This window comes from Tachypleus tridentatus, chromosome 7 (genome assembly GCF_004210375.1).
Source record: "Tachypleus tridentatus isolate NWPU-2018 chromosome 7, ASM421037v1, whole genome shotgun sequence".
Classification (NCBI taxonomy): Eukaryota; Metazoa; Arthropoda; class Merostomata; order Xiphosura; family Limulidae; genus Tachypleus; species Tachypleus tridentatus.
The window spans coordinates 135,695,842-135,708,580 of record NC_134831.1 but is presented as its reverse complement, the minus strand read 5'-3'; the positions used below and the strand labels follow the sequence as shown (position 1 = coordinate 135,708,580).

Sequence of the window (12,739 nt, the reverse complement as noted above, 5' to 3'; positions counted from 1 at the left end):
AGTTATATCCAATATTACATATTTAGTCATTGTTATATCCAATATTACATATTTAGTCATTGTTATATCCAATACTACATATTTAGTCATAGTTATATCCAATACTACATATTTAGTCATTGTTATATCCAATACTACATATTTAGTCATAGTTATATCCAATACTACATATTTAGTCATTGTTATATCCAATACTACATATTTAGCATTGTTATATCCAATATTACATATTTAGTCATTGTTATATCCAATACTACATATTTAGTCATTGTTATATCCAATATTACATATTTAGTCATTGTTATATCCAATATTACATATTTAGTCATTGTTATAGATATACTACATATTTAGTCATTGTTATATCCAAGTTTTACAGCTGATAATCATTCAATCATTAAAATCCTGTGAATGAAATAAAATACAAAACAACAACTATTTTACACGGCTTAGGCTGTCAACAACATAAAAACATAAATTATCCATCATATAAAATATGCATACACCTAACACTGTAATGTGTAGTACGTAACTGTAGTGCATTATTTAAATCCAGAATGGGATCTGATACCACAAGCTTTTTAAAACGTTTTTCCTTTTCTAGAGAGAGTTCGATGTATCATAATATAAGACCTAGCTTTCTTATCCATATACAAAAATTGGTACTTATATTTACTCTAGAGAACATTCTCATTAAGCAAAAATTGCTATATTCATTTGTATTAAGGGAAGAGTACAGATTTAGAAAAATCGGTCTTTAGGTTTTGTGTATCGCTCCAGAAAACACTGTAGTCTGAGTCATTGTGGGAAACAATGGCATAAGTATTGTTGCATAAAAATACCATTTTTAGTATTATGTGACAACATTGTTTAGTGATATTGTAGAAATGTTGTTTTCAGTGTCATTGTTCAAATATCAGAATCTTCAGTAAATTCAGATCTCTAATATAGATAGGGCCAATGTTTGAATCCTTATCTCGCACGAGGCCATTCAACAGTGTCAGTGACATAACGGTATACAACAGTGGTTCACAACCTGAGCCCCTGACAAGAAGGTGATTCATTTGATTAAAAGTAAGTTTTTAATATTGCTATTTTTTTAATTGCACATTCAGTTATAGACGTCTTTTATTTAATCATTAGTTAATAAAAAAACAGTTTGTTTGGTAGAAGGAATCTTTCTAAAACATAGGGTTTGTGGAGAAAACATAATAATAAAAGGGCATCCTTGATGGTGAAAAGATTAGGAATCACTGGTATAGAATATAATGAATGCTTACAACTTTTAAAAGTTATCACTAAACCTCAATATATTCACTATATCATTCATGAAAACATAAGAGAAAATCAAACTTCCAAAATATTCACATTGACTTTCCTACCTCTAATGTGGATGCAAGTAAACAGCCTCAAATGTGAAGTATGTGTAGTAACAAGTGTAGATATTTAACTGGGATATACAGGTGATCAAAGGACTTAAAATGCCACATATCCTATAGCCTCTTGTCTCCTTTGTAAATATTAGTTTAAAAGTAATTAGTTTTCTTCCTTGAAATTCAACATATATTTTTTTGTGTTTTTCGATCCATTTGTCATGTATGTTCAAAGTTTTATATCCATGTAATTCTATTATGTAAATGTTAATTTTCAGTTACCACCATTCTCTAGCTTGTGTCCACAGAAAAATATAGATAACTTAAAACAGTTTGCATCAGTTTCTACTAAACCTATATTTACATCAACCATTCAGAATGTGTCTAAAAAACATAAATTCTAATAAATGTTTTTATAATTTATGAATATAAAAGATGGGGGTATGTCAGTGTTGATTATAGGATTGTATTGTGACTGTTCAGACAGTAGTAGTAAGCTGTTTCTGAAGAAAACTGAAACAGATAAACAATGTGTAAGCTGACTTTGGAGAGAACAGAACCAGATAGATGATGATTCCAGAGAGAATGTAACCAGATGAAAGCATACGTTTGTACTTACAACATTTGGCTAATTTTGGAGATAAAACCAGATGAAGAGAGATGCTAATATTTACGATGCCAAAGCTATTCTGAAAATAACAGAACTAGTTGAAAATTAAGTGTTATTATTGTTTTTATACTGTAAAAACTGTTTCTGTAGATGATTTTTAGCCACAATACTTAAGCTGATTCTGGAGAAATCAGAGATGAAAGAAAATTGATATTTGCATTTACAATATCCTTGAACTACTGTGAAAGTGGAGATTCTCTGTATTATCATATTACATAATATTTAAAATGGTAGAGTTGGATTTTAGCCAATTCATAGTGACTATTCCTAAGCTGCCAACACTCAATCAATATTTTTTTTTGATAGAAACACAAAAAGTAAGGCACCCCTCCCAATCATTATTTAGGAAACATATGTGAAGATGTTTTATGAATTATATTTGTCTTTATGTTACATATATTATGCTTTATGTAACTTAATTACACAATTTGAGAAAATTCTTAATCATACAAGTAGGGCAAGAGAATAAAAGGAAAAAACGTCCATGTTGAAAGCTTATGTACATATTATTTGCTTTCATTTAACACACTAAATTCTACTAACCACGACTGTCTTTAGCATTTAACTACATTTCAGCAAGATTTTTCTATCATTAGTTTTATTTTTTATTCAGCTTTTTCTAAACATTAAAATACATCTTTTAATTTAACATCATTAACACCATTATAAGGTTTCATGCAGTCTATTTCAGAAAAAGGATTAACCCAAAGCAATAGATACAAATAATTCCCAAAAAAATTGTATGTGTTATTTCAGCATTTTTAAAGCAGAATCCTAAACTGGTTTATTCAAAATATTTTCCAAGATTACCTATTCATATACAGTTGTAAATATATTAAAATTCTCTGGCACCAAGTTTTCCCATTCAGTTTTCTGTAGTCTTGAATTTGATATGAAGTTCTAGTCTTCAAATAATAAGCATAGTTTTCTTCTCTAAATCAGCACTTCACAAACTTTGTCAACCACGGAACACTTTTAAGCTCTAAAACTACTGACAAAGAATCCTAAAGTCTAACTTGTTGTTTTCTTGAAACACTACACTTGACTATCACTGGCAACTACTTTACAGCAAGTTATTAATTAGGCTCAGCATATAAACAAAATAGTCAAAGTTAATACAGGACAGCATAATTTATGAACTGAAGATATTTGAAGCCATACTTATACCTGGCCTTTTACTTCACTCTGAATAACTGCACAAAACTTTTTTACTGAATCCCTGGATATATCATACACACATATATATCATTACATGGACACATTAGCACTGTAAATTACAAACAGTAAACTATCAAACTCCATTACACTCATCTGCTTACTTAAAATTCACTTTATTCTTACACAAATCTACTATCTGAGTGGCCAGTAAAATTAAGACGTTCTAATGATACATCGAGTTCATACCTAAGTTTAAATTCATGTAAGAACAGGAACAAATTTTGGAAACAAAATATTTTATTACACTTGTTTTCAAATCTCATTGCACTGTGACCCTTTTCTAATAACATGGCTCCATTGCCCTTTTATTATTGCAGAATTGTTAGTACTGATAAACAAAACATTCATTGCAATGCAGCACCAACAAAACTATTTTGACAATCAAAAGTCAATTTGTGTGGCTAACTGTAAATTTGAGAACTATTGTTTTATTCATAATTTTCCTTATTTTTTTTATATAAAGATAGTATATTGTTCCATATATTTTACTTTTATGAATTTTTACAAAAAGTATAACAATACACAAAATTTGTCTCATGAAAACAGTACCTTTATTGTTTTTCTATTCTGATACATCATACCAATGTTTCACATTTTAAAGTTTTATGAGCTTCTTATGTAATATCAAGCATGTGAAATTATCATTTATCTATTACTTAAACAATATTTATCTATTGTTTTAAGAAACAGGCATATCTCTTACATAACCTTGTTAATAACATTAATTTCATGTTAAATTAACCAAGAACTGTGCACTTCAAAACTACAATCTACAATTTCTGTTTTTTTTTTTTTAAATTACAGTCATCATAACATTACAAGCATCTAAACTCGATAGTCAATATAATATATATGTCGTACTGCTTCCACTTTTAGGTACGTCTATATACATTTGGTGGATCTTTTTACTGCAGACTTGAAACAAAGCAAGTTAAAAGTAAGATAAAAGACCCGTATTCCTATTTCTTGCTGTATACTGAATACAAGTTTGTTCTTTATAAAACAAGCTTACTGAATTAGCGTAAATTTCTTCACAACATCCAGATCTTTCACCAGTCCCCTCAGTGACATCAACAACTGGGTAGCATTATCTGTATCTCCTGTTGGGCCTGACTGGTTTGCAACTGGGAAGTCTAATTCATCCTCCAAAGCTATAACACAACAGTATTATTATGAAAAACACTGGTACATCTAAACAAATCAAGTTTTTAAGTTCCAAAATTTGTAATTTTTTAAATAAAAGCTACAGTATTTCATTAATTAAAGCCACATCACATAAAACATACATGCTGTAGAATCATAGTATTATAAATAAAACAGCTGACAAGTTAGGAAAATTCACAGCTATTTGTTTTAGTAAAGCTAGCTCTTAAGTGTTCAAAACAAATATCAGAATAATTTAAGCTACTGAAGAGACAGAGTTAAACATCACAAAAAAATAACGACAAACTCAGATTCTAATAAGAAACAACAAACTGTCCTGATAATTGACACTGAATATCAATATTTATATAAGCTAAGCACCAAATACACTAAAAACATAACATATTTATAGTAAAGACACCAATGACATCTGCAGCAATTCCTAATTTGGACTTTTGAGAAGAAAGGCACCAATCTGGCAGTACCATACCACACACCATACATACTGATTAACTGTCCCTGCTATAATACACCCACAGTCTTAGAACACGAGGATATCCTGAGGTACCACACAGCTCGCCAGCTTCAAAATCCAAAGCTATATCAAAGAGCACACCAGAATCCACACTACAAACAACTTGTGCAGTAATATTAAATTAAAAAAAGCTTTTCCATCACTTTAAAATAGCTTAAAATAAAATTTAAACTTGGACACAAGTCTTGAGCTAAGTGGAATATCAGTTATGATTTAAAACTTCATATCAGAATTTATTAGTTCTTTTAATTGTACATCGATAGACATAAAAGTTATCTTCTTCACACTAATACTTCTATATCTTACCACTGATCTGTTCTTCTATAATGTCCAATCTCTGTTCCAGTTCTTCTTGAACTTTGACAATATGCTCTTGTAGGTTCTGCTTGCACTTTTCTGGGTCAGGATTACAAGATGCCTCTTCTTTCTCAAATTCCCCTGACCACAGTCTTCCAGATGAATTTACCGACTGTGAAACAGAATCTGTCCCATGCATCTCATAACAGCAACTAACATTGTCTTCTGATGAAACCTTAAGTTCAGGAAACTGTAATCCTCCTTCAGTAGGAACCTCTTCACTTGTCGTTCCTGTTAAATCATGGACTGTTTCTGTAACAACATCTTCTAAACCAGATGAGACCAAAAATACTTCCTGTTCACAGTTAGTTGGTGGATTGATTTCTGCAGTTCCAAGTTTTTTATTGTTCTCATCAGTGATTTTTGATATTCCATATTGCCTGATACTGCCTTGTTGACTACTGGATTGAACATTCAAATCTGGAACTAGTTCCCCTGAAGTACCCTCACCATCTCTGCTGTCTTGCTCTAATAAATCACTTTTGTAACCAGAAACCAATTTAGCTGGAAAAGGAGTCACTGGTTTAATTGGAGAAAAGTAGGAATGGTCAAGATCCATAAACAGTCGCTGGATAGAAAGAGGCTGTGAAGTCGATGTAGGCACTTCTGTTTTAACATTTTGAGGCTGGAGTGTTTCTGAAGAAATTATTTCCTTGTCTTTATTTACCTCATGCCAAGGTTTGGAGAATTTTCTTAGATCTGGATGATTCTCATCCCTAACAGACAAAAATACAGTATCAATATAATTACTAAAGGGTACTAAATTTGGAATATCTTTGAACTATGTCATTGACACTCATAGCATAACACAACATCATTTTACACCTGAAAAATTAGTAACAATTTCCAGAAATCACAATTTATGTTTCATATACATTTTAACATAAGTTTACACATTTCACTCACAAAAACAATACACCAAAATACTCTGTATTGATCAACTTGTTAATTTGATATGCATAATATTATACCTATTGAAGAATAATTTTACAGACTGATTAATAAAGTTTAACTACTTGTGTTACCTAAATCACAAAGTGCCCAGACTGAAAACACCATGTTCTTATTTCACCTCTGTGTTTCAATATCTTTAACACTCCTACAAAAAAAATATTTACATCCACTAAAGTGATTTTGGGGCCTATCAGGCCCCATATATTTTTCCAATAGAAACACAGTAATTTAACAACATTCATTACAAACAACTTTAGAATAACTCTGACAAACATTTTTTTTACAATTTGAGCAAACAATTTTCGACTGTCTATCTTTTGATCTGCCGCACAAGTGGCATCGTCCTCTTTTTGCCCTCTTTGCAGGCGGTTCACATGAGGTTGTTTTGTCATTATCTTTGCAGTAAATTTCTTTGATTTCAAGCACCAATTGCCATATAAATTCTCTTCTGGCTCTTGATTTATGTTGACGAAGAAATTCTGGATGTTTTGTCGAGTATAGAACGAAATCATTGTATGCAGCAAGATCTAGAATGTTATAGAATATGCAGACTGACCAGCGCTTTGATCGCCTCTTTGTTGTATAATATCTCACCATTGATCGAGAGTGTCAACACCTGCCTTCGTTGCATTGTAAAGATTGACGATTTCGGGGCTTTCTATTCTCTTCTACTTCACCAGACTGATGCTGAGAACTCAGTAGTAGCACATATTTTCCTGGTTTGTCTGAGTGCCTGAAAAGAGTGATGTCCGTCATGGTAGAAAAACTTTGGTGATAACTCTCTAGATTTTGCATTTATTTCAGGAGGCAGGAAGGTTCTTGATTTCCGTATGGTTCCAACAAGTCCTGTTCTTTTTGTTCGTAGGTACTTGGCAAGTGTCATTGTTGTGAAGAAATTATCTGTCGTTATTGTCCTTCCTTTTCCAAACAATGGCTGACTCAGTTCTCTGACTATTCTTTCTCCTTGATTTGTTTCTGTCGTATTTCCAACCTTTCCAGTATAAATTTGAGCGTTGAGGAGGTAACTTGTCTTTGCATCTGTTAGGCACCAAATCTTTATTCCGTATTTGCCTGGCTTTGTCAGAATGTATGTTCTGAAGCCAACTCTTCCTTTGAAGTTACATAGTTGTTCATCCACTGTCAGGTATTCGCTTGGGTTGTAACTGTTTTGCAATTTTCAATGAAAAATTCCAGACTCCAGAGATGGTGGCATCTTTGATTTCTCTATTTCTTTGAGAGTGGATGTCAAATCTGATTTTGAGGACATTTTTTAAATTTGTCTTGTGTAATCAGTTTTCAAAAAATGGCAAACCAAATTCGGTTGAAAACATTTTGTCTATCGATGCATTTTTGGATTTGCTTATTCCAAGGAAAAGATTAGCTGCGATCCATTTCCAGAGGTCTTCTTCAAAAATTGGTTCATTCATGATGGTGTTTGTTGAGTGAATGATCTGTTCCATCATATTATCAGAAATGAAAATTTTGAATGTTTCGAATGGTGTAGAGACTCTTGGAGCAGCTTGCCTTGTAATGCCTGGGTTCCCATTGAATATATTGAGAGCTGCAGTTCTCATGTTGATCCTTGAAGGTGTTGTTGAATAACTAAAATTCTTATCTTTGGACAAAAGTTCGTTCACTGGCATCATTTTGGCTTCAGAAGGATCATCATCACAACTTTCAGAGTAGGATGGTTTTGTCAGTAAATGTACAGCTTCATCAAGAGATATCATTTTCGACACGGTTTGAAGATTTCAGCTCCTATATATAGGATTTGTGGATTCTTCTAGAATATTCTAGAAGCTTCAAGAATATTCTAGATTATTCTAAATACTTCTATAAAGTTTCTAGAATGTTCGAGAACAGGCATGGGCAAACTAGGCAATAATCAGGACCGTCTAAAATTATTGTTGGAGTTATTATCCTAAATATCCATCTGTTGAAAAGAAGTTGTAAAATTAACATATTTTTACTATAATTTGCTTATTCCGGTTGCCCAGACCTGTTCTAGAATTATTCAGGAAATAAATAAAGTCATTTTTATGTTTTTTGATCTGGGGCCTAATAGGCCCCAAAATACCCTAAGTGGATATTTTACAAAAATTTTTTAAATATTATTTTGCAAATGTCTGAAAAGTCAAAATATTAAAATATAAAGGGATAGGGTCAGTTAATGGCAATTTCATTTAAATACAAAATTATTAGCCTAATATTAATAACCTTTCAAGTTGCTCTGGGGCCTATTAGGCCCCAATTTTCGTAGGAGTGTTAACGTAACTCATGCTCTTTAAAAATATCACTTATTTATTAATTGAAAACTAACAAGTCATCTGGTCCTACAGTTTCACTATACTGTTAAATATCCTTTTATATTAATAAACTTTAGAAATATATTAAAAGCATGCACTTACTGAAGCACTCTCAGCTTGTATTTAACACTGTGCAGCACCTTGAAGACATCATGCAGAGATGCAGTTAGATCATGGCTAGCCTTCATAGCAGCAGGCTGGCTGATCTGTAGAGCATCTTTATTCAGAAAAGAAAATGTTGTCATCTGCCCAGTTTTAAACCAATCTTGGTCGTGCTTATACCTGAAACTGTCCCGTTGCCCTGAAAAATATTTGCATTTCATATCATCTCTTCTATCTTTGATAAACTCATACAAAGTCACAGACAACTCATACAAAGTACTAAGACTGAAAAATAAATTCATTATATATATTTCTCACAGAAACTCATTTAAGACTGAAAATAAATTCATATTTCTTCACAGACAATCATCAAAGTACTAAGACTGAAAAATATTCATTATATATATTTTTCACAGACAACTCATACAAAGTACTAAGACTGAAAAATAAATTCATTATATATATTTCTTCACAGACAACTCATACAAAGTACTAAGACTGAAAAATAAATTCATTATATATATTTCTTCATAGACAACCAATGTGAAGAGTTCCTGTTATTTTAATTGACAGTGTGAAAATTTCCAAGTATGTTTTCAAGTTCTGTTAAAATTGTAAATAACTAATTAGCTGCATTGGGTACTTCTGTAAACATTTCAGATAATATCAATGAACACTGAATACTACAAAACAAAGAGAAGTTTAATAATAAAACAATTACTTATAAGAAAGTTATATTTATATGCTGCAAAATATTATTAAAGAAATTATATAAACAGTTCCTTATGATCACTCCTACAGATACAAGTAAATGAAAAAGCTGTATCTCAAGACAGCTAGCATGGGTATTAAAACTTTTATTGACATATAGTAGAGTACAACATTTCAACCTTCTTAGGTCATTTTCAGGTTACCATTCAGGTCACCTTTGTTGACCTGAAGATGACCTAAGAAGGTCAAAAGTTATTCTCTACTATATTTTAATAAAAGTTTCAATACCCATACCAGCCATCTTGAGATACACTTTTACTTCAAGTGGAATTCTCACCATCACAAAATGAAAAAGCTATTGAAAAAAACAAGTTTTTCTTTTTTTTGTATATTAGCACAAAGCTACATGCACTACCTTTCCCTAATGTTGAAATGGTAAATAAAAGGAAAGGCAGCTACTCAACAGCACTCTATCTTGGACTACTTTAATCAAATAGTGGGATTTGACCAACACTCTTATGAAGCAACAGTGGCCTCAAAGTATTTTTTTTTGTAGCTACAGTATGTGAGCCATGGAGCCTTAGGTCCAAAGTGTAGCCACTCTAACCTAATCCAACAAGAACATTTCAAACAGTTGTTACATTAAATCTGCTACTTTTCTTATAAATTATTCTAGTATGAATAAAGAACTGTCAAATTTTAAGCTTACCTTTAGGTTCCAAACAAGCATAACAAACATACTTCTGTGGAACCTGTTTCTCTTCCTCAATATCAAAACAATCACCATGCTGCCAGGCAAGGCATACTTCACACTGTAAGATATATGGAAAATATTCAGTAAAAATATAAACAAGTGAGATATAAGATAAATGGGGATAATAATAAAAATTCTAAACCCAAGATATACATGTAAGGGGGAAAATATGCAAAAAAATGGAATTTAAAATTTTTGAAACAACAGAATAAACAAAGATACCAAGAGAAAGAGCCACAAAGTTATAAAACCTCATTTTTCTAAACACAACTGATATACAGACATGGAAACACTACATGTAATATTAACAATTGTATAACCACTGAAAAGATAATAAACAGAATAGCATCCTAACATTCACAATTACATTATCTCAATGGTATCCGTGTTAACTGAACTGATTGTTTTGCAGTCAGCTAAATAATGGTGCCATTTCCCAAAATGTTTTAAAAATAATTAGAAACACCTGTTTATAGTCAGTTGTTTTTTGCCAATTCATCAACTGTGCCACAGCATTTTACTGAACTTTCTAACAAATTATACAAGATGTTGAAATATAATAAAATTACACAGTCCTGAGATGATTTTATCATCTTGAAAAGCTTTATATACTCTATAGTAATTCCTGTATGCTGAATCTAAAAATGATATCCATTTTTCTCCATCACATACAGATTTGTCACAAAACATCATATGTACTTTCATATAAGTGAATTATTTTTCCTGAACTGGGTCACATTTTGTTGTACTTAAAATGTTGCCAACCTGAACATTCTAGAGCCCAAACAAAATAACAAAACATTTACAATGTTGTAAACAAAATAAGTAGGATATTTTATTAAAATTTTAGCTGAAAACAAATTATGAAACACTGTGTACAAAACACAATAGTGGTTATTAGCAAACAGTTTAGTTACATTAGTTCAGCTGATTTCAACACAATTTTAAGATTTTCAAATTGAAACCAGGAAGCATGGAAACAGTAGTAACTGGCAGAGTATGTGATGAACAACAACAAAAACCCATATTTGCCATGTTTGTGATCTATTACCCTCACACACACACACACTACGTAGATGCATATTAATCACAACAAAAACATAACAACAGTTAGTTGTGAAATCAACAAAAGAAAAATAGGGGCACGGCCAAGATTTTCACAGCACTAGATCATAAACAAAAACTTAGAACTTGCCAAAATGACTAATTTTTTTGGATAAGTTTGTTATAGAATAAAGAATTATTCATTTATCTGCAACAGTATAACTCTATACAGTGATAACACAAACTTTTATGTTTGCTATTTGAATGCTTTCAGATTCACATCAAATATGTCAGACACTGGTGGCAACAAATATTATAAAGATGTGATTTCAAATAATAATTGTACTTTCAAATGCATTTATGAAAAATGTTAAACTTACCTCAATTAACTAATGAGTTACATGTTTTAATGCAAGTATTAAACACTTGATGTAGTTATCCATCATTCCACTCACACCCTTCAAAAGGTTAACTAAAGGTCAGTAAGTTTAACTTAAATAAAAAATTCAATTATGCAGATGTCTATGAAAAAAATTGCTTTATCTTAACAAATTATTTTTAAGTTTTAAAATTATTCTTTTAGACCATGTAATTATGTAACACTAATGATCTTCTAGTTCACTAGTAGAAGGAATATTCAAGTACAAAACTTTGATTTTCAGAAATTATAAGAACACAACTTTACATCACAACTATTAATTATCATAACATGGAAGCTTTTTAACAACAATAAAACAATAATCCTGAAGTTATGTTTCTGGTGTCTAAATCAACCACCTATACTTTTGAGACAAGTGAATAACTTAATATGCATTTCACAAGCTTGCAACAGTTATTTCCATATTTTATGCTTAAAAGGAAAAATTACTTAAATAAAAGATACATTTTTAATCAGTACTTATGAATACTGAATAACATCTGAATTACCAATCACAACCATAATTAAAAGATCTATTTTTCCAGCCTCCTAGGTACCAGTAAGAAAAAAGAAAATAATATAAATAACAATTAAATTCATTAAATTCAATAGTTCTACAAAGTTTAATCTATTCTACATAAGTATAGTAAACAAACTAAGTATTTTTGGATGAAACAGATCTACATTTTAATCTAGTTCAGAAGTGATTTTTAATTTCAAATAAAATCCACTAATGTTAAATTTAAATAAAAAAATTTGCAGTGTTTGATAATTACAAATATTTTTACTTAAATTCTACTTTATAACATGTACATAAATATATTCTAATGTACTATATGAATATTAAAGTATGATAAGCAAACCTGCATCATTAATCCACTTTCTTCTGATGACTCACATATGCAGTGAACAACCTCTCCTTCGTACCAGTACTCCTGTTGTTGAGACTGAGTTTTCTTGGCTTTTTTACTTGTCACAGAAGGCATATCAAGCGAGGTGTCCGGGTCTCTTGTATCCCTGGATTCAACAGTTTCTGATGAACTCTGGGTATCCTCATGTTTAAAGAAACCTAAACCAAATAACTGATGTGTCATGTATCAGTTCATATACTGATGTAACAGAACTTCTAACATAAATTATAGATTACTTAAGCA

The 12,739-nt window shown here is 31.0% G+C and overlaps 1 protein-coding gene across 4 annotated transcripts in view; it reads right to left on the bottom strand.

Annotated features, from left to right (window-relative positions):
- Positions 1-3,789: 3,789 nt before the first annotated feature.
- Positions 3,790-12,739, bottom strand: part of LOC143256665 (uncharacterized) — a 66,836-nt gene continuing 57,886 nt past the window's right edge. For all 4 annotated transcript variants that reach the window (XM_076514169.1, XM_076514170.1, XM_076514171.1 and 1 more), the window contains 5 exons: positions 12,449-12,654; positions 10,079-10,181; positions 8,659-8,857; positions 5,246-6,012; positions 3,790-4,412 (listed from right to left, as the gene is read on the bottom strand). In XM_076514169.1, coding sequence (XP_076370284.1) covers positions 4,270-4,412; positions 5,246-6,012; positions 8,659-8,857; positions 10,079-10,181; positions 12,449-12,654 — 1,418 coding nt within the window. In that variant the 3' untranslated portion in view covers positions 3,790-4,269. The remainder of the gene's footprint in view (positions 4,413-5,245; positions 6,013-8,658; positions 8,858-10,078; positions 10,182-12,448; positions 12,655-12,739) is intronic.